Raw genomic sequence first — 23,108 nt, 5'->3', positions numbered from 1 at the left:
AAGCTCATTATAACAGTTTGAACTTTTTGGAGATAGGTAAAAAGATTAGTCCTCTTCCCCCCAAATCCTTCCCTGAAGTAAACACTGTAAAATTTGTGTATCCTTCCATGTGTGTGCTATAATTTGGACTCCAGGTGCCCAGAATCAAACTCTTCATAAGCCCTGGTTCATGACATACCCTGGTCATACGACGTCATACCATGACATACATCCTTGGGCCATTGTGCATGGCCAGGTTTATTTTGTTTCATTTATTTATGTATTTATTTACTTATTTTTTTGTTTAATTATTTATTAATAAAAGGAACACTCATGAGTACAACAACCAGCCAAAGATCTGGAGCATTATCAATGAATTACGTTTACCTACACAGCCCAGCTCTCTCATATTGTTATGATCTATACCTCCACAGAGCCAACCACTATCCTGAAGTCTGTATTTGTCAGTTTATAATTCTTGTTTTGCTTGTTAAATATCTATCTATTATCTATCTATCTATCATCAATCTATCTATCATTCTGGTTGGTTTTTGTGTTTCTCAATAGGGTATACTACTGTATGCAATCTTCTGGAACTTTCTTTTTTCATTCGATTTTATGTTACTGAAATTCATCCTGTTGAGTGTAGTTGAAGTACATTTATTCTCACTGTACTATAATATTCAATTATGTGCCTACACCACAATTTATTTTTCTAGCCTTTCAATGGGTCTGGATTGTTTCCAGTTTAATATAATGAAAAAACAGTGCTATCAGGAACATGCTTGTGCCTATCTCTAGTGTGTATAGAGACCTAGACTGCCATTTCTGGGTCCTAGATTGTGGAAATATCAACTTTCTATGATAATATCAGGATGTTTACCAGTTTCCCTCCCACCAGTAAGTTAGAAATAATCCACTTCTTCACCAAAATCTATCAGGCATCTTAAATTTTGCCATTTGAATGAGGGTAGAACGGTATCTCATTGTGATCTTGTTTGCATTTCCCTGATTGCTAGTGAGGCTGAGTATTTATTTCTTCATATGTTTATTCGCCAGATGGGTTTTTCTCCTGTGCCTATTCATTTTTCCCTTCGGACTGTTGGACGCATATTTTCTCTGAGCTGTTTGTCATTTTTGAGACGTCCCATGTTCATGAATTAAGAGGATAATCTCATAAAGACGCTAATTCTCTCCAAGTTGCTCTGTAAGTTTATTTCAACTTGGGTAAAAAATTCTACCAGGAATTTTAGAAGATGACATGGAAAAGCAACTGATCAAGAATAGGGCAGATACCTCCAAACAAAATGAATGAAGTGGGAAGAATTGACTCACCAGATTTAAAGATGTGCTGTAATGTAAAGTGTATTTATTAAGGAATTGTGGTATTGGCACAGGCGTAGACAAATTGACAATGAAACAGAACAGAGAGCCTGCAAACAATCCCACTCACGTATAGGTTTTTGATTTGTGAAAAGAGTCAAGCAGATGACTAGGGGAAAGGGACTATTGAATGAATGAATGAAGCTGGAAAATTTAGTTATCTGTATGGAAGAAATGGAATGAGATTCCCAGTTATCACCATACACAAAATCAGTCCCAGTGTATTAATAACATAAGGGTCAAAGTCAAAAGTTAAAAACTTTTAGAAGACAGTAAAGGGGATTACCCTTCTAACCTTGGGGTGAGAAAGAATTTCTTAAACTAAAAACTGAAAGCATAAGCCACATTTTATTGTGTTAAAATTAAGAATTTCTGTCCATCAAAATACAGCTTTAAGAAAGTGAGAATACAACCTGCAAACCAGAAGATATTTGTAACAAATATAGCTCCCAAATGCTAATATTAATAACTTCAGTGTTTGATCTATTATACAAATACATAAAAATAGATCATATATTTTTGAAATCATTTAATAATATATGAATTACCAGAAACTTGCTCATCTACTTAAAAATGTATCAAAGACAGCTTTCTAAGGTCTAAACAATACAGTTAAACCTAACTCACTCCTTTTAGTAACTGTAATATTTTGTAGTTTCATGATTTATTCAACCATTCATTCCACTGTGGACGAGCACTCAGAAGATTCCATTTCTGTGATCACAAGCAATTCTGTTTCGGAGTGTTTGCTATGGAGACAGATTGCCTACATTGGAATCCTAGTTTCACCCTAGCTATGTGCTTTACCAAGCCGCTAGACTTACGTTTCATTCCTTATGTGAAATATGGGGATAGTAATAACTCTTGCTTGTCATTGTTTGTAGGACTGTTGTAGGGATTAAATGAGGTTATGCACAGAAGGAGGAGTGTAGAGGCATGTCTGGCTACATCACGAAAGCTCAGGAATGTCAGCTATATATCCTGTAATATACACACACTTTTTTTTAAAGACTTTATTTATTTGACAGAGAGAGACAGCCAGTGAGAGAGGGAAGACAAGCAAGGGGAGTGGGAGAGGAAGAAGCAGGCTCCCAGCGGAGCAGCGATCCTGATGCGGGGCTTGATCCCAGGACCCTGAGATAATGACCTGAGCCGGAGGCAGACGTTTAATGACTGAGCCACCCAGGCGCCCCTATACACACATTTTTAAAAAGATTTGTTTATTTATTTGAGAGAGAGAGAGAGAGAGCAAGAGAGAGTCTGCTTGCACGCAAATGTGCACACACAGAGGGGAAAAGCAGAGGGAGAGGTTTTTTTTTAAGATTTTATTTATTTGAGAGAGAGAGAGCACGCGTGAGAGAGCACAAGCAGGGGGAGGGGCAGAGGAAGAGGGAGAAGCAGGCTCCCCGCTGAGCAAGGAGCCCGATGTGGGACTGGATCTCAGGACCCCGAGATCATGACCTGAGCAGAAGGCAGATGCTTAACCAACTGAGCCACCCAGGAGCCCCGAGAGGGAGTCCGCTGGGTGCAGAGCCCAATGCAGGCTCTATCTCACGACCTGAGATCACGACCTGAACTGAAACCAAGAGTCTGATGCTTAGGCGCCTGCACCCGGCGCCCCAACACACATTTTATTTCTAGGAGTGGGGTGACATAGCCAAAAGGGATGAGTGTTTTAAATTTGAGTTGATACTATCAGATTCCTCGTCCCAAAGATTGCAGCAGTTCATACCCCCACAGGAAGCAGGGCATATGAGAGTACCTGCCAAGTTTGCCATGCCCTTGCCAGAACTGGATGATACTGGTTTTGAACATTTGCCAATCTATGAGAAAAAAACCAATCACTTAACCTAATTAATTAAATGTTTGTCTTAATGTGCCCATCCTGCTGGATGTGTTCAAATTTAGGCATGTTAACCGGCTGTATTTCAGGTTCAATGATCCCCTTAGAGTGACCCTGAAGCAGAAGACCACTCCCGTGGCCACGTGGTCACAGCCATGGGAAGAGAAAGCGGAAAGGAGCCCAGGCTGGAACGCAGTACCACCTCCAAACTCCCTTAAGACGAGCACCGTACAGCATGTAATGTATGATATGACTCAACGACATTATGATAAAAGTCTTACCTTTGTTTTTTTTAGAGTATTTTGGTTCTTCTTGACCACGGGTTCCTCCATATAAATTTTAGAATCAGCTTTTCTATTTAAAACCCTCTTAGAATTTTAGTTGGAATTACATTGAATCCATAGATCAATTTGGGGAGAACCGATTTCTTATAATCGATATCTTAAGCATCTTTGCCAATGGGTATATTTTTTGATTTTTGGTCTTCCTTATGGTTTCTCATTGAAATTGTATAATTTTCTCTGTAAAGGTCTTGCTCATGTTTTGTAACATTTATCCTAAGCACTTTACATTTTTATTGCTATTATAAATGGGCATTTTTCAAATAACATTTTTCTTTTTCTTTTTTTTAAAGATTTTATTTATTTGAGAGAGAGATAGAACGAGTGGGAGGAGGGGCAGAGGGAGAAGCAGACTCTGCGGAGCAGGGAACCCAGCGTGGGACTCGATCCCAGGACCCCAGGATCACGACCTGAGCTGAAGGCAGACACTTAACCGACTGAGCCACTCAGGCACCCTCAAATTACATTTTCTAATTCTGTTGCTAATGTATAGAAATGCAATTGTTCTTTGGATATGAAAACCTTGCTAGCTCTCTTATTAATTCTAACAAATAACCTTTTATTAGAATCCATGTAGGCAAGCATATTATTTGTGGAAAATGATGCTTTTATTTCTTCCTTTCCAGTTCTTATAATTTTGTTTGTTTCTTTGGCCTCACAAACAGACCTGGTCATTCAGTAAGAGGCTGAGTAGAGGTGACTGTAGTGGGAATTCTAGTTTTGTTTCTGATTGTAGAGAGAATGTGTAACTCTCCACTGTTACAAATCGGGCTGGGTGCAGGCTGGGGTACATAACCTTTAACAGGGTCAGGGAACTCCCTTCTGTTTCTTGTTTGTCTGAAGATTTTAGTATTACAGGTATGTTGAATTTTGTCACATATATTTCTTGTACCTATTGATGTGATCTTTGTCTTTAATTAAGGTATTGAATTACAGAAATACATTTCTTAGTTTTTCCTTTTCCTACTGTCCTTTTCTACTTTTAGCATTAGGTTAGCCTCACAGAAGGAGTTGGGGAGTGTTCCCTCTATTTCATATTATCTGGAAAAGTTTGCATAAGACAGGAATTATCTGTTCTTTGAATATTGGTAGAATTTTCCTGTAAAGGTATCTGGCCCAGTGAGAAGATTTCAATTACCAATCCATTCGTTTATGAATGTAGGACTATTCAAATTCCTTATTTCTTCTTGAATCAGTTTTGAAAAAGTTGTAATTGTATGGCATTTTGTTCACCTCATCTAAGTTTTTAAACATAGTGGCATTAATATATTCCTATTTTCTCTGATCTTTTTAATATCTGCTTTATTTGTAGTTACAGCTCTCTTTTATTCATAAAATTATTTGTGCCTTCTCTTTTTTTCTTGAACAATTTTGCTGAAGATTTGTTCATCAGTCTTTTCAAAGCATGAACTTTTGGCTTTGCTGATCTATTTCTATGCTTGTTTGCTTTATTCTATTTTTTCGTTGTTATCCTTTTTACTACTTAGCTTATTAAGTTTTTTCCTGCCTTTCTAACGTATACATTTTGAGGCTGTAAATGTTCTTCTTAAGCAGATCATTAGCCACACCCAGCAAGTTTTTAGATGTAGTATTTCATTAATGGTCAGCTCTAATTATTCTCTAATTCTCAGTATGGTTTCTTCTTTGGTACACAGATTGCTTAGAAATGTGTTTTACGGGGTGCCTGGGTAGCGTAGTTGTTAAGCGTCTGCCTTGGGCTCAGGGCATGATCCCGGCGCTCCGGGATCGAGTCCCACATCAGGCTCCTCCGCTATGAGCCTGCTTCTTCCTCTTCCACTCCCCCTGCTTGTGTTCCTTCTCTTGCTGGCTGTCTCTGTCAAATAAATAAATAAATAAAATGTTTTAAAAAAATGTGTTTTACTTTTTCAAATATTAAGAGTTTAAAAATTATCTTTTGTTATTAATTTCTGACATAAAGATATTGTGGTCAGAAAACGTGGCCGGTATGAAATGAATTGCTCAAAATTTGCTAAGCTTAAATTTTGTAAATGTTCCACATGGGCTTGAAAAGTGTGTGTTCTATAAACGTTCATGTATTAAGTTTGCTTGGCGTGTTATTCAAGCTCGGTAAACTGATTTTTACTGCTTGATCTATTAATAAATAGGAGGACTGTTAAAATCTACTGCCATAGTGAATTTGCCCGTTTCTCCCACTGGATTCCCTACATTTGTCCAATTTACCATGTCATCTCAAGAACCATTTCTTCCTAGAAGATACTTAACAAATGATCCCCCACTGTTCTGGGTTAAGTTCTGTCCCCCAAAAAGATGTGATGAGGTCCTAACACCAGGACCCGTGAACCTGACCTTGTTTGGAAATCAGGTCTTGGCAGATGGAATGGACTTAAAATGAGATTGTACTGGATTAGGGTAGGCCCTAAATGATGAGTGTCCTTGTAAGGAGAGATCTGAAACACGGAAGAGACCCAGAGAAGAAGGCCATGTGAAGATGGAGGCAGGGCCGGAGTGATGCTGTCACAGCCAAGGGCACCAAGGCTTTCAGGCAAACCCCGGAAGCTGGGAAGAGGTGAGGAGGGACCCTTCTCCTGAGCCGTGGTGGAGAGCGTGGGCTTTCAGCCTCCAGAACCATGACAGTACATTTCTGTTGTTTTAAGCCACCCGATTTTGTGGTGATTTGTTGGGGCAGCCACTGGAATCTAATGTGCCCGCTATTCCAATGGGCTGACCTGAAGTGGATTTCTTGCTAGCCTGCCGCTCACACCTCACCGGCACAGCTCAGAACTCCTCTGTGCGGGAGTGCGGGCTGAGTCTGTCATGCTCAGGCTCAGCTCTCCAGGTCTTCTCAGGCCAAGCTCTGCTCTGGGGAGCAAGCAGTGCGAACTACCTGGTCACATTATCACCTCTCTTTGGTTCCCCATGACGGTGGAGTCCAAGTGAGAGCCTCGAAGCCTTCATATTCACTATCGCTATCACCTTGTACAATTCACACAACATTTCTGGGTTTCCACCGATAACATGAGCACTTTTAGGTTGGGATTATGTTGCAAAGGCCACATTGCTTCTTCAGTAGGGTAGTTCAGGTTCTCACAGGGAGCACGAGAGCGCGGGAGTTAGAGCAGCCACTAGGTGGCGACATCTCTTTCCGTAGCTGGTCCGCAGGCAGACTCCATCCCTGACCAGGGGCTCCTCGGCACCTGCCACTCAGGCCCCTGGTCTGGCTCTTAGGGGAAACTTTCCAGATGGGATGGCTGAAGCTGCACCTGGAAACTTACATCCAGGAAAAATGGTGGATCTGATACTTGATCGGTGACTGATTTGATGGCGAGAGAGTGTGATAACAAATCAAATAGAATGTTTCCAGGTTTCTGGTCCGAGTTACCAGCTGGTGCATAAAGAAAGGAGGTATGGGGGAGGAGGGGTTCATATTTGGACAGGAGTTTCAGGATCCTGTGGGACACCTAAGTAATGTCTGGAAGGAAACAGAAATCAGGGTCTGTAACTCTCAAGAGAAGTCTGGAAGGAAATACAAGGTAGAGGATGGGATCTTGGAGGCAGGATGTTTTCTTAAAATTAGCCCCAGCATAGTGTAGGGTCTAGAGTAGGGGCTGGAAAACTACTGCCCACGGGAAGAATTGGCCTACCACTGCTCTTTGTGAAGGAAAAAAAAAAGTTTTATTGGAAGAAAGCCACACCCATTCATTTACGTATGGTTTATCACCAATTTCACACTACAAGAGCAGTGAAGTAAGTTTTGGCCAGAAGTCGTATGGTCTGCAAAGCTGCAGTATTTACTAGCTGGCCCTTTGGTGAAAAATTTTGCTGACTCCTGGGCTAGAACAGCACTTCTCCACCTTCACTGTGCATTACGAATGACCTGGAGACCTTGTAAAATGAAAGGTCTGGTTCAGGAGGTCTGAGACCAGCCCTGAGTGGGCATGTCTATCAGGCTTCTGTAATATTGATGCCACTGGTCCCGGGACCGTGCTTTGAGAAGGGCCTAGAGCAGTGCCATCCAATAAAAACGTAAGTGCACAAGTCACTGAAGTTTCTAGTGTCCATATTAAAAAAGTAAAAATAGGTGGCAATAATCTTTTATTTAATTCAATATAGCCAAAATAGTATCACGTCTTTTATAACCAATAAAAACAAATTGAGATATTTTACTTAATTTTTTGTGCTGAGTCTTTGAAACCTGGTGTGTATTTTGCGCTGATAGCCCATCTCAGCTAGGACTGGCCACATTGCATATGCCATACTGGCCAGTGTAGCTCTCGAGTAGACAGGAACCAGGCTGCCAGATTCCAAAACCCAAGCCCCCATCTTACTAGCTGCGTAGCTATGGGTAAGTTACGTAACCTCTCCGTGTCACTTTCTCCACCTATAAAATGGGCGTCCTACACGCACCTCCTCATGGTGTCTTCAAGAGCACGTAAATTCATAACGTGTTTCAACAGCCTGCCAGGCACATTGTAGACCGCTATTATGCGGCTGGGATGATTCTGTACAGGAAGCACTTTCTTTCTCCCCAGAAAAGGAAGAAGACTGAGCCCTGCTTCCTGCCTCACACCCCGGGGGCAGAAGGTGGAGTTAAGAATATTCCTCAGTTCTCAGCCCACAGTTACCTCCTCCCACAAGGATCTCTTTTTCTTTCATTCCACAAATATTTATTGAGCCTTTACTGTGTATCAGATCCTGGGTCAGGCACTGGGGATAGAACACCGGAATGAACACAGAAACCCTCAGTGCCCATGGATTACATTCTAGTAGAGAGCTTCACAGTGAGCATAATGAATGTAGAGTATGCTAGAAGGTGGTACCATGGGGGGGGAAATGATAGGAGGATGGAAAGTGCTGGGGAGAGGAAGTAGTATCAGTTTTAAGTAGGTAGTCGGTGGGCCTTCTTGGGGCAGCAAGTCATTGAAGGTCCCAAGGCCAGTGGGGCTGGAGTAGAGTGAGTTGGGGAGAGAAAATACAGGTGGTCAGAGAGGGGTGCAGCTGGGGGAAGCACACTCTGTATGCTCATAGACCATTACAAAAATTTCGGTTCTTCCTTTGAGTGACTTAGACAGCGAACTGGTTGGATGCTGCCGAACAAAAGTCATTACCTGAATGAAGTTTTTCAAGGCTGCCACGCTGAAGGGACGGGATGGGATTAGGGTAACCAACCATCCCTGTTGGCCCTGAACTGAGGCTTCACTGGGACATCAGGCTCTTAGGACTAAAACCAGGAAAGACCTGGGCAAACAGCTGTGGTTGGTCAGCCGAAAACAGAGACCAGTTTTATCCTTTGTCCTCCTGCCATAACCAATCTGTGTCCTCAAAACATCCATTTTAATGTTCAAGAGATGCCCAGAGGGTGTATCTCACACCCGCATGACACAGTGTTGTGTGCCGTAATTACATAACGGCATATGCTACAAATCCCATTTCTTTGTTAAGTGTTCAACACTGTTTTCAAGATCCACCCATGTTGCTGTACTTGCTTGTAACAGCCGTATAGTAGTCTACTGTAGGCACCTGCCACTTACGGACCCAAGCGCGCACTTGCCTCCAGCCACGGCAGCTTGAGGAACACTGCCGAGAGCATCCCTCTGTAGCTGCCCTACGGCGCCCAGTAGACATTTCTCCAGGGAGCACTGGCCCTTGGACATAGGCACAGCCAAGTTTTAAAGCGCCTCCAGTTCGCTTTCTAGAGCGCCTGCAGCGGTTTACCTCACTCCCAGCAATACAGAAGTGACTGTCCCCACATCACCGCTGACCCTTAAAGTTTGGCATTAGAGGGGCTCTTTATTTTCATTTGCATTTCTCTGGCTCCTTCATTGATCTCTTCTTGTTAACCAGTTGGGCCTGCCCTTCTGTGAGCCACCTATTAAGACCCATAGCCCACTTTTCTTCTTCCTTTTTCTTGTTGATTTGCAAGAAACCTTATAAATATATATTAATCCCTTGTCAATTTTAGTCACTGCAAATACCTTCTTGGTCTGCCATCTGTTAGCTATGACTATGGTGGCTGTTGAACAGAAATCCTTACTTCTGGTGTTTTTTTCTTTCTTCCCTTTTTTTTTGAAAAATTTTTGAGAGAGTGAGAGCCTGAGTGGGAGAGTCTGAGAGGAAGAGAGCACAAGCAGGGGAGGGGCAGAGGAAGAGGGAGAAGTAGACTCCCTGCTGAGCAGGGACCCTGACGCAGGGCTGGATCCCAGGACCCTGAGATCATGACTTGAGCCGAAGGCAGATGCTTAACCTACTGAACCACCCAGGTGCCCCTCTTCTGATATTTCCTTATTCATCCTTTCTCCCTTACATTTGGTGCTTTAGGAGGTGGGGGGCGGGGTTAAAAAGTGACTGACTTTTAAGGGTTGAGTAAAAAAAAAAGCTGAAGTTATGCTTAGAGTAAGATCAATATACAGAAATTATTTCCTCTAAGCTGGCTTTGGAGAACATCCATCTTTTACTTTGCCCCTACTCACTTCTACCTGATTCTGAGGTTTCTTTCTCTCTTCAGGACTGAATGGGTTAAGAAGAAAGGAAGCCACCTGAAGTAACTTTGATTTTCCTAAGTTTTTGTAAACAGAGCTCTAAAAGGCACCACTCCCTTAGTAAGCTTCGAGCTGGGAGGAGGAAGCGGAGGGGTCGCTGAGAGGCTGGAGCCTGTGTCCCCCTGCGAATCATGCCGAGTGCAGGGCTAAACCTGCACTAAGCTCAGTGATCCTGAAAGAAGAAGGCAGATGGAGAATGAATGATTTGTAAAAAGATCTGCTTCACAAACCCTGGGAACCTAAAGTGGTGATGTGACAAAGAAACCAGATTTTGATTAGTACATTTAGGAAGAACTATATGTTACAAAGTATTTCTTCACCGCCTTAGTTATAAATATAAAAATACAGGAAGTAAACACATCATGACCCCACGTGCAAGGAGCTTCAGGGCCGGCAGACACACTGACGGACCATGGGCCCACAGAAGGTTGAAAGTGATTTAGACATGTAATTGAACAGAATGGAGAAAGGCCAGGAAGTTCCAGAAAATCCTCTTGTGCTGCCATGACCGAATAAAAACTTCACAAGGCTAAGTAGAACCCATTAAATATTTACGTGTCTCGGCCTTTTTGAATCTTAGATCTAGGTAATAAATAAAGCTTGTGCTGGTGGAAAAGCTGGCATTTTAGGAGAAAGTGTGGGGTGTGGTTCTTGGAGTTGAAGCTGTGAAATCACAGGCAGAAAGCATGATTCATCTTTCCAAAGTTGCCCACTTCAAACCCTGAGGACCATAGAGGCCAAAAAAGGTGAAAGGTGCTATCAAAACTACCAATTATAAGCCTGTGAGAATGGCCAGAAGAGCCGGCCTGGGTGCTTTCTAGAAATAATACAGTGAAAGAGTTCATCCCACACGGGGAATGAGCAGGAGACTGTCTCCTGTTGGCCACAGACCAACTCTACCCCCTTCTCCATTTTCCAGGAGAAAAAAAAAAGTCTCCTTTTCCCTCCATTTAGTTGAGTATATGTATTTAGACAAGATGCCGGTCTTTTTGTGACCATCACCATTATCTTCTGTGAGGAGCCTTTGGTATTTTTCTCAGGGCAGAAATCCTTCTGAAGGTTGGGTTTTCTTGTTTAGGCTTCTTATTTGGGTCTCTGACACACAACAGGCTGTTGACAGAAATGTTTAAGTGGCCATGAAGTCTGGAGCCCAGAGGTAATTCACCTGCCAAACAGGATCAAGGGTGATGGGGAAAGGTAGAGTGCCCCGTCTGGGCTGTGGAAGGGCTTAGTCCGCCTTAATGGACGTATTCAAGACGGAGGCAACACTGCACCGGGCAGGAGGAACGAACAGCTTGTGAAGAACAAATGAAAATGCCTCAACAGGTCACCTCTCCTTTTGTTCCAAGGAGGTGAGGTGGCCCAGTGAGGCCGTTGGGCTCTCAGACAAGGTGGGGCTGGGAGGACACTTCAAGGTATTTGGTTTCATGCAGACGCTGATGCTCCAGGCAAATGGCCCAATCTGCCATGTAGGCCTCTGGGATAAAAGGACACTCCTCTGTCCTCTGGTGACCCTTCCGTAAGAAGAGAGTCTGACTGTGATAGAGATGACGTTTGCGTCTTTGCTCCCAGACCAGTGTGAGTGTCAAAACCTGTGCAGACCATCAGCATTTCAGGATCTCAAAAAAAAAAAAAGAGCTACTGGTACACTCCAGATTCATGGGACAAATGTGAACAGGTGACAGACAAACAAAAATCCCAAACCACTGCCTTTCAGCCCTGGTAACATGGCGGTGGTCGGAAACAGGTACTTCTCTTCAATCAAGTGGAGTAAAATTGAAGACATCTTTATGTGCTTGACTATTTCGTGTATTTACCCTCAGGCCTAAAGACCTACATTTACTATACTACCTCAGAAATTATTTCAGTCCGTTCTCTTTCAACATTATCATCCCATTCCTCCTGCCTTCCGAGCCCCGTGACTCTGTGCTCACCTGGCACTCCCATTTTGCTCTGCTGGTCCCTCACCCCTTCCCAGACATATTTCTTAGGCTCTTCTTTTTGTTAACAGCTGGTCTCTTTCCTCTCCATCTGTCTCTATCATCTGTTTTTTGGGTTATGCCTCACGCCCATCCCCCCCCACCCCAGGGAAAACCTCTATTTTATATATTCTCAAGTAGCTGAAAGAGAGTTGTAGTTTCTAATAGTTACTACTAACAAGAGTGAGATTCACATTTCTCTGGAAGTAAGCCAGTGACTTTAAGCCTAGCTCTAACTGCAGAATTGTGTAATATAAAGTTAGCATTGTAATCGCTCTTTATAAGAACAAATGCATAAAAGTTGGTTAATTTCAGTTTTGGGGCTATATTCATAGTTCACAGGTATTCTAAAATGATAACCCTATCAACAGTTGTCTCACATGGCCTTTACTGTTGACACACGGGTGGATATTACACCTTGGTAAATATTTCTCCTTGGGTAATGCTTGGCTTTTGTGCTGCAGGACACAGAGAACATTCCCTCCAGAACCCAGACAGCAGGGCTTCGTTATGTGCACATAAATATAGCAAGTGTGTGAAGTCAGACTCAGACGATTTATTTTACTGAATTTAGATTCAAGTTCAACTAAGCATTTCAACAGGTAACCAGATTCGAACAGCAGAGAAAAATCTATTTCAGTCATAAGAAAGCAAGCTCACACAGAGTCTATGGGCCAGCAGATGAGCTTTGATTTTATTGGCTCTCGACACCCATTGTATTTAAGTGTGGCAACATGAGGTGGCCGAACATGGAAAATGATATGACACTACAATACCCCAAAAATAATTATTCTTACCTTGGATGGAAAACATCATTTAAATTAAAAAAAACCCAAACATTTAGAAGTTCTCCCTTAGTTTTTATAATTCCTAACTGTAAAATATCATCTCAGTAACAGAACAAAGAATTCTCCTGGGTTGGTCACATCATTCATTACTGAACAGGAAAATCAGTATCATAAAAAACAAAACACCGAAGTAGAAATAAATAACGAAATAATTTATGTGTGTAGGTAGTTCTGCTGCATTGCACATAACCACACAAAATCCTAAAGCTGATTTTTTTTTTAAAGCTTAGAAAACACATTTGCCTTTTTGAGTTTCTTGCTAAGTGACACATGCTTCTTCTAAAGGAAACTATGCAGGCCTGATATTTAAAATTTAAGTATCTGTCAATCTAGAGCTTGCCTACCTGAGTGCACAGGTATGTGGACAATGGGAGGTCAAGGAGCGACCTTCCCAGGCTCTGGGGTGGGGATGGGGGGGCAGGCCTAGCCGCAGGCAGCCTCTCCAGCTTACCCCCAGGCCTAATGCTAGCAGTTTAGTGCGAAAATATGCAAAAAAGCACTAGTACAAATGGGTATGTTTGTCCTTTTACTGTGATGTCCTTCAATGGACTATAAAATCCTTGCTAGTGTCCTCGGGAGGTTTAGAAAGAAGCATCGCACAGTAGGAGTATGGGACAACAGTGTTTCCTCTGTCACAATTCCAGCAAGGCTCAACATAAAGCACTTTTCTTCCACAAGGCTCTTAGCAAGCTTCCACTGGTCCAATTTCTTTTGTGTCCTATTCCAAGTATTCCCAGTTCCCTGCCTTCTTGGCCAGCCCTTAATTGATATGAATTCTTCTCCTGAATTAAGCTCCTCCCACACTTGCCTCACAGCCTGGCCCTCCCTAGCATCATAAAGACCCATGTGCGATCCTCTCAAGAACACAGCCCTCTCAGCATCACATAGTGGGCCCTCTCAAACAGCACTTTTTAAATCTGTGGGGTAGGGCATGTTTGCCAGCTTATGAGAAAACAGATCTTGAAAATAATCTAAAGGGGCGGGGGGTGGTGCGCCTGGGTGGTTCAGTCTGTTAAGCGTCTGCCTTCGGCTCAGGTCATGATCCCAGCCCGTGTCGGGCTCCCTGCTCAGCAGAGAGCCTGCTTCTTCCTCTCCCTCTGCCTGCCACTCTGCCTACTTGTGCTCTCTATCTCTGTGTCAAATAAATAAATAAAATCTTAAAAAAGAAAAAAGAATCTAAAGGGAAAAATAAAGAAGTGGAATTCTGGTGCATACTCAAATATTTTAAGATTAAAGTTTGGTCTCTTCTCTTGCCTGTCTTTCCATGCCCACAAACGGTAACTAGCTTCCTGAATTAAGAGAATGCCAATACATATTCTTTCTTGAATGGAGCTGTTTGTGCAGGGGTCAGCGAACATCTTAAAGGGACGTTTGCTTGTAAAGGGACGTTTAGTAAATATTTTAGGCTCTACAGGTCACGTATAGTCTCTGTTGCATAGTCTTCTTTTTCTTTAACAACCCTTTCAAAACTGAAAAACGACTCGCAGCTCAAGAGTCTTCTAGATTTTCCCTGTAGCCAACAGTTTGCCAAAGAGTTCTTTGGCAGGAGAACATGGGCACTTAACTATGTAAAGTATAATGCTGTTTGGACCTCGGAACCCTGCTTTGGGGATTTCTTTTGGACAGTGAGGTAGGTCCTTGCCGAGGAATCCTTAGACCAGTACAGCAGAACTCCTATTTGTCTCGATTCTGCTCCCCGAATGGTACAGACCTGGACCAAACTGGCACCCTTTATTTAAAAGGTGGCTACTTATGGTAGGAAGTCTTAATTTGGGCCCGTTTAAATCTGGGGCTAAGCTGGCTAATCCTTGCCTTGTTTTAAAGGCAAAATCACATACTCAAGGTGCCTGAAAAGTTTCATTTCCAGGTTACTTACTACCTGGATGGCGGTAGAAAAGCTCAAGTGTAAACACACTTCCTCTTCACCACTGATGCCACCCAGTCTAGAGAACAAGCCCCGTCCGAGGATTCAAGGGGAAGCACGCCAGCTCACTCTACTCCTGGGGTATCTAAAACACAGCTCATCTGTGGCTGGGTCTTGATAAGGAACAGTGTTTACCAGGGACCAAGCCCTTCAAGAGCTGGAGACCAGCGTTTGGAAGCTGGATCTTCCACAGGGACATTTACCTCTCTCCTCTCTAACATAAGAGCACACATCAGAGGCTGTACCACTACCGAGCTCCTCCGACCTTCTGGATATCCGAGAGACAAAGATTCTGCCAATCACTTTCTGTTAGAATATTCACTTTGAAGAGCAGAGAAAGAGAATTTGCCTTTCTTTTATATATTTGTGGTCTTTTCAAGTCATCAATACACTTATGATGTATGCCCTGCTTTAGATAGTTAATAAACAAGATAAAAATCCAATTTTTTAAGTAAAAGAAGGGCTTCAAGATCTGAATCCTTTCTCTAATGAATGATGTCTGGAGAAGCAGCTGTTGGTTCTCAAAATACATATTTGCTACCAACCAGATGAATTTAACTGTTCTGGGATTAAGAAATAGCATGTGTGCACACACACACTCACAAAAAGAACTTCATCTAAAAAAACTAGGTATGAGAATTCCCAAAGCCTCTAAACTAAATGAAGAGGTGAAAAACAATTGATCTCACATAAGCCAATCCAGTTGCTCTCTTTAGGTTTTTGTTTAAAATGTTGAACTTGTTCTCTCAAAATATGAGTTTATTTCTTGTATTAAAGTCAGACCCTTCTCTTAGTTTGGATTTATAGTGACATTACACCCATAGCCTCAACCATGACTGTAAGAAAGACAACTGGTCAAATTAAGTGTGGGGTCTCCAAGATAAAACTGCTGAGACCATTTTTCATTAAGGAGGGGAACAGCGACTTGAAGTTGGAAGAAACTGGAGCGCAATTAGACCAGCAAAAATGTACCACTAAGAAACGCTGACGTGTCTGCCTGTCAGTAGGCACTAGCTCCCGTTGCAATGACATCGAAACCAGTGAAACTTGATGGATTTTCCAACTCACTCAAAGACATAATATTCTTGGGCTGCTGAAAGGTGGACTGAGAAACTCATTACCTGTGGTCAGGAAAGACAATGGTAATGGGGATTTTTCTACATAAAAAGAAATGAAACAATAAATTCTGAAGTGTGTGTTTTTAAAAGAAAGAGCGCTGCATTCTCATCCTCTTTACCATTTCTCTCTCACACACACACACTGACACAAACATCTCACATACAAAAAAACATGTCACACGTTCTCTCACACACATATTCACACATACTCTCACACATATTCTCTCTCTCACACACATATTCTCTCACATTCTCTCACACACATTCATTCTTTCACACCTACATTCTTTCTCTCTTTTACACACACACACACACACACACACACTGCTCTAGTCATTATTTCACATCTTCCAAGACTATTGATTTTAAAAATAGTTACCTCCTTGTACCTATATTTCTATTTTGGATATGAATGGTTTTGATTTTTTAAGTCTACGAAGAAAACATACAGTGACAGACCTGAACAATAAATAGAAACTACACATCACCCCGTGCAGGTCGGAGCTTTTGAGATAGTCAAAAAGAGGACTATGATTCAGCCAGTCGGGTTCCGGTTCACAGAAAGCATCACTCGTCAGCGCTACCTCCTCTGATGGAACACAGCTCTGCCACTCCCTCCAATACCAAAGTGCATCTGTTTAAAATTTAACGTACCTCCAAGAACAACAGAAAATCTTAGTAGCTATCCTATGCAGCAGGAGCGCAGTGATTCTCCCGTCCCCCTGCTCCTCCACTGAAAGCTGTAGACAGACGGCTACACGCAATACTTCTGGGACAGCAGAGCTTACAAACCATGGATTTTCTTTTTGTTTCAAGGAACAAAAAGGGAAAGAAAAAACACCACCAAATGAGAATAAAGAGGAGAAACCCTGAGGCAAAATGGCTTTTCCTTCGGACAGTCTCCCTGCGCTCACAGGCTCCCGGCCATCTTCTGGGCCGGAAGGCCCTCCTCCAGCCAGAGCGCGGCGGCGGAAGTGCTGCGCAGCGTCCGCCTGTGAATGCGCCGGAGCCGCAGCAGGTAGAGCAGGATGGACAGCACGACCACCAGGAAGCAGCCCGAGAACAGGTAGTGATTGTAGACAAAGGAGAAGCCCCGCCAGTGCGCGTGACTCGCCCGGAAGGTCTCCTGCTGGATATCTCTGGCCGCAGGGAAACAAAAGCAAACAGCGCGGTAAGAGAACGGGACTCACCGGGCAAGCGGCGCGACGCAACGTGCGCAGGACCTGGGCCGCAGGGAGCTGCTCTAGGACTCGGCGCTGCAGACAGAAACTGGCACCGCCGTCTCTGCCACTCTGCCTCCTCACCTCTACGGTGGAGGCTACGTGGCCTCACAGAGGCTGGCTGTAAGTACTAACAAGAGAGCACGTGACGGTGCACTCGTGAGTCTGCAGCCCTTACCGTCACTGTCACACGGGCAACATCAGAGAAATGTAAAAGAACGGTGACAGTTTCACTAGCCCGTGGACGCCAGTGTGGAATGAGAGCACCGGTCTGTGAGCAGCAATACCCACCACTCACAATGGTTGCAGGTAACCCAGCTCAACGGACTGCTGGGACACGCTCAATTACATGAAGGGGGGAAAACCGCAAAAGCGGATTCCTCGTTTATCAGGGCCCCGGGGTTCTTGTTGGGGTCAGCGGACAGCCAGGTCTGTGAACGTGACTGGGGAAAAGGTCCATCTTTATCGGCCAATCTCTGACTGGCATTTCCACTAACCATGAATGCAGACAACCAACTACCGTAGTGTCAGCAGTACTTGTGACTTTGATCGTGGGGAAGCTCGAAGATCTTTTAGATCACACTGTGGTGGTTTGCAGATGCCTCAAAATATCGACACACGTCACTGTACTGAAATTACAGAAGTACTAGCTCCGCTGCCAGATTGGTTATTTCACGTGTTAACAAAAAAGAACACATCTTGCTATATTACAGACATGTTTTCTGTATTATTTTGATAAATATATTTCAATACGGTGGTTTCCTCTGTATCCTATGTTATTTATTTTATACCTTAAGAATAATATTTTGAGGAGGAGTCCAACGCCATAAAGGTAAAGAACCCCAGAATTAGTCCTTCTGTGCAGGGGTTAGGGAAAGACGCTTGAGAATAATCAAACACTTTTGTGCTGCATGTGATGGGATGGGTGGGGAAAACCAAAGTCAAACTTTGGTCTATAGTCCAGCCCACGGCCAGCGCGCACCCCAAACACCCGCAACCACAGCTGCTATGCTGTATCGTAATGCAGAAAAGCCTATTCTGTTTGATTCTTGTTACCAAATTCATAGCCATACCTTAAGGGTAAAAAACGGGTCCTATAAAGGATTGCTCCGAGCGTCCACTGAACCTCCTTGTCATAAACTTGTAAGGCTGTCTTTAAATTTTTATAGTTGACAGGAAACGAAAAGCCCCTGTGGAACACCTCGAACATCCAGGCCGATTTGAAGCACTGATACCTACAAACACCAAGCACAAACATAGGTGGGATTCATTTACTTGTCAAAATGAACCGTACACCGAGACGGCCTTCCCCCGCGGCCACAGTGGCTGCAAAGGCCTCACCAGGCCAGCACCCTGAGCAGCCAAACCAACCATGTGCACTTCCAGCTGATCGACTTGGTTTGTACCCCTTGTCCCACAACCCGAAACAGTTCACCTGCCAAAACTGGTTAACGCATGAAACTTGGTCTCAGTGTGATTTTATATCTTTGCCATGACAGATTTTTTTCCTCAGGCCTTCCATCATGTACTCTCTGACAAATATGGAGCAAGTTCCAACTTCTTTGGACCTCAGTTTCTTTATTATAAAATGAGAAGGCAGAAGGGTCCTTTTTAGCTCTGATATTCTATGATTCTAGATATTCATCGGAGGCTTACTTATTGCAAAGTACTAAGTTAGTAATGAGATATGATAGCAAATAAGATGGCCCATGTAGTTAAATGACTTATAATGACAGGATTTTTAAAAAGCAACAAATAATTATGAAATAAGGCAGAATCTGATAAACACCACTAAGGAGACATAATGTGTGCTCTGGAGACCGAGAGAGATGGAGTCTGATTGAATGGGCAGAGGGAGACTCGAAAGGGACAGAGTCTGACCTGACTCTGAGGTCTCGCCAGGACTTCAACAAGCAAGGGGTGAACAGGGGAACTCCAGGTGGAAGGAAGAGCAAAACTGAGTTAAAAACTGTCAGATATGTTTGGACACAAGTCTCTGTTGTCCCGTTTGAAAGGAGTCCAGGGTAGATGAGGAGAAACAGCGATTGAGGAGGATGCAAAAGTAGGATGGGGCCAGGCACAGCAAGCCAGGCTGTGGCTCTCGAAACCACGTGGGCTCAGCCCCCCAACTGCTTACTTTAGCCTGTGGAGGTCAGCATGGGAGGCGTAGAGTCCTCGGTCAAAGCGTTCCCGCAAGATTGACCACTTTGTTGCACAGTAGTCCTGGAAGAAATTTCACCCCAAATCAGTCATTGGCAAAGATTTAACAGTTTCTTCATTTTATAAAGAGTTTACTGAATACCTATTCATGACAAACAGATCCTTCCAGTTAGGCAACACAAGCTTAATTTCTATGTGTAACATGAAGACAAGATGCACAAGCTTCCAGCAAATACTTACCGATGAGCAAAGACAGTGCCTGGTCTGTCTTCGAATGCTACTTATTGTTATACAGAATTCTACTGCCCATGACCAACCTCTTCAAAACTGCTTAAGCTTCCCCCTGCGTGACTGCCTGTGACAGTCATAAACTTTTGGAAAAGTGAAGTTGTACTTTAGTTCGGAGTGGGTACCTATGTCTGTGCTCCTCGGTGCAAGGCTCTGGGAACACCAACATGATTACAAAAGGCCTGTCTTAGGAGAAGGAAAAGAGATGCCATCTTTTCCTGAAGTTATTTGTAATAATATTAATAGCTAACATTTGTTGAGCACTAAGTGCCTTTTCTGAACGTAATACTTAAAGCCATTCCTTGGCATGGCTAGGATTCCAACCTCAGTTCAAGGATGAAGAAACTGAGGCTCTGCGAGATGGTGAAACGTGCCACAGGGAACACAGAACAGCACTCGGTCGGGGGTGAGAGGCAAGGACAGTTATTTAGGGCAGAGGAAACACTGTGAACAAAGACGAGAAGGGAGGTAGCTTAGATGTTAGGGGAACAAAGAGCTGTCTGCAGTGATGAGAGGAAGGGTGTGCTAGGTGGGGAGAGGAGGCTCCTGGGTGGGGGGGGATGACATTTGAAAGCATTTGCAATTTATCCTGGTACAAAAAGAAGCCGCTGAAGACCGTAAAAAAGGAAAGGAGACTGACTTGTATCTTCGATAGAACTCTCCGGGAGTGGCGTGAGGGATGAATGATGAAGGGAGACCAGAGGCAAGAAGACCAACTGGGAGGCTCGTGCAGTAGTGCAGGTGACAGCTGCAGGCCTCACTAGGGCAGTGAGAGCAAGACAGAGTGGGTAAGGCTTTCAGAAATGATTATGCATAAAGCTATATGCTTGTTGACTGATTATGGGGTGCATGCAGCGAGGTGGGAATGAATGGCAGGGAGAAGTCTAGAACTCCTGAGCTTTGGAAGGTGGATTGGATGGCCATTAACCCACACAACATCATAGAACAAGGGGAATAGAGAGAGAATGGCGAGTTTGTTTTGGGACATGAAATCTAGTAGGCAGGGGTCAGGACTGGAGCCTTTTTTTTTTTTTTAAGAATTTATTTTTTGAGGGAGAGAGAGAGCGTGAGAGAGCACAAGCAGGGGGAGCGGCAGAGGGAGAGGGAGAAGCAAGCTCCCTGCTGAGCAGGGAGCCCGATGCAGGGCTCGATCTCAGAGTCCTGGGACCATGACCTGAGCCAAAGACGGATGCTTAACCGACTAAGCCACCCAGGCGCCCCTGGAGCCTCTTCCTGATGGGCAGTAGCAGTGACCCATGAGCATGGATGAGACCATCTAAGAGCCTGTAGTCCAAGGGCTGAAGGTAGAAGTTGGGCATCACCCAGGGTTGGTCAGGGGAACCCTTGAAAGAGCCTAAGCAACCGTCAGAAAGGCAAGGGCCAACAAGAGAACAGGGGTCCTGGCATCTAAGGGACAGGAAGGCTGCCAGGAGTGTGGCCAGATCATGGCTACATTATTACGCCGAAGTATACAAGTCTGCCATCTGGAAACCACTGATGATCAGAGCGGTTCATGGAGTGGTGGGCCGAAGTCAGCTCACTGGGGACTTCTGACTCCTGCTGGGACTATGTCTCTTGCTCAACCAAGGGAACAGGATCCCCAACAGGGTGTACTACACCCTCCCGTCCTCCACCTTCCCCTTCTCTTGACCCAGGCCTCTCAAAGTGCAGGAGGGACAGAAGCTGCCACTGTCCACACCAGTCTCTCAAAAGCATGCGGGGGAAGAGCGTTCCTTTGAAGGTTACCTTTGCAGCTTTAGTAAAAGTAGCAGCATTGTAATCCCCCCCCATTCGTAACACATCTTCAGTGCAATAGTAGAACTCCGAAAAGCCATAGAATTCACTGTTCTGGAAGTGAATCGGGGGCTGGTAGACCCCGTTGAGGGAGGTCTGTGTCTCATTCGTTTTATTCATGAAAGGCTGGATGGTCTCTCGACACAGGTCAAAGTCTCCTGTTCCCCGGAGGTACATGGTCTGTCCGTTTTGCTGGATTTCATCTTTAATGTCGAGGGGTAAGCAGGGGTCCAGGTACGGAGTATCAGGAGCCAGACCAGTCTGCTTCCCCAGGAGCCTACAGGACAAAGAGAAACTTGATTTGAGACTGACAGAAAACCGTGTTTGGAAGAAGTAGCTGCAAGTCAGTGTTTCTCAAGACATTCTGTGGACCGCGAGCTCTGCGAAGTGTTGTGTGGGAATGACAAAGGGTTCTGGGATCAGGAGGTTAGGGAAAGAGGTTCTTGAGCCCCTCTCGGAGATTTACCATCCATCCACATGTGTGTACAGTGGACACTGCAACAGGGTCCAGTGAAACAGCTATCTCGTCAGATGACCAGTGCTTTCTGTACCCTGGAACGTGACCTGGCGCTCTCAGCCCGAGCAGTGGTTCCTACGCATCTCTCGGTTTCAAGTTCACTGCAGCTGAATGCCCAGCAACTGCCTTGTTTCCAATCCTGTTCTGACACTAGAGCTTGTGGGTTTCAGTATACGGAGATGAAATGTGACCGTGGAAAGAAGTCACTGGCCCTGTCTAAGCCAGGCTCCATGCCTTAGATAAGGGCAAGGTGCTTGAAAACTGCTGTCAAATTCAGTATTAGAAAGGTCTAAAAAAATGGGGAAAATCGAGAACTGGTATCAAATTGCTTCACAAATGTCTGTTAAGCCCTTGGTAGTCTTTAAAGAAGCCAAAATGACCCTGAGACGAGCAGGTGCAGTGCATGCCAGGGCTATGACGGGTGTAGCCCAAGAAAAGACCTCCGTCCGGAGCAAAGACGGGCAGGTGAATACCTTAGTTAAGACAAAATGCCTGCAGGCTGATTCTATTTTGGACTCTCTGTTTTAACGGATTTTTAAAAATTAGTCAACTATTGATTCCAATTGCTGCAGGTAAGAGAGTTTCTATTGTAATACAAGGTTCTAAGAAGTCCCATGGAAAAGAAATCTTAACTGTCTGCTGAAATGCACTGCGCTTATGACTGACTCCCCGATGCAGTTTCTCCGCACTAAGATCTGTCATCCCACTGCATGTACTCCCCGCTACTCCCCGCTAAGCAACTGAGGAACAGAAAAGAGCTCACAACAACTAGGCTTACGTTAGTGTCTGATACCGTGATATCACGTGGGCCTAAAAGGTGTTTAAATATTACTATCAGTCACTCAACGGACAAGTTATTTATTCCTAAGATCAAGACAACTCAAAATGCACCTGAATGTAATAAATTAAGGTCTTTGCCATTAATTAAAAATGTCTTGTTTCTAAAGCTCAGTTGCTACTGATGGCAAAGAGATAACTATGCATTTTAAGGTTCGATTCATGAAATGTGTAAAAAATGATGACTAATGTTTACAATTATTATAAAAGTCCAAGATGGGGAGCCTGGGTGGCTCGGTCAGTTAAGCGTCCAACTCCTGATTTCAGCTCAGGTCATGATCTCAGGGTTGTGAGATCCAGCCCCACATCAGGCCCCACTCAGTGCAGAGTCTGCTTGAGAGTCTCTCTCCTTCTGCCCA

At 44.0% G+C, this 23,108-nt stretch overlaps 1 protein-coding gene across 2 annotated transcripts in view; it reads right to left on the bottom strand.

Moving 5' to 3' along the window:
• Nucleotides 1–12,711: 12,711 nt before the first annotated feature.
• ENTPD4 (ectonucleoside triphosphate diphosphohydrolase 4) overlaps nt 12,712–23,108 on the bottom strand; it is a 36,484-nt gene continuing 26,087 nt past the window's right edge. For both annotated transcript variants that reach the window (XM_026518985.4, XM_026518986.4), the window contains exons 10-13: nt 21,348–21,672; nt 19,291–19,376; nt 18,227–18,388; nt 12,712–17,072 (exon numbers count right to left, since the gene is read on the bottom strand). In XM_026518985.4, the coding sequence (XP_026374770.3) occupies nt 16,844–17,072; nt 18,227–18,388; nt 19,291–19,376; nt 21,348–21,672 (802 nt within the window). In that variant the 3' untranslated portion in view covers nt 12,712–16,843. The remainder of the gene's footprint in view (nt 17,073–18,226; nt 18,389–19,290; nt 19,377–21,347; nt 21,673–23,108) is intronic.

Source organism: Ursus arctos, unplaced genomic scaffold (assembly GCF_023065955.2).
Source record: "Ursus arctos isolate Adak ecotype North America unplaced genomic scaffold, UrsArc2.0 scaffold_11, whole genome shotgun sequence".
Lineage (NCBI taxonomy): Eukaryota > Metazoa > Chordata > Mammalia > Carnivora > Ursidae > Ursus > Ursus arctos.
This window is presented reverse-complemented; position numbering and strand designations above follow the sequence as displayed.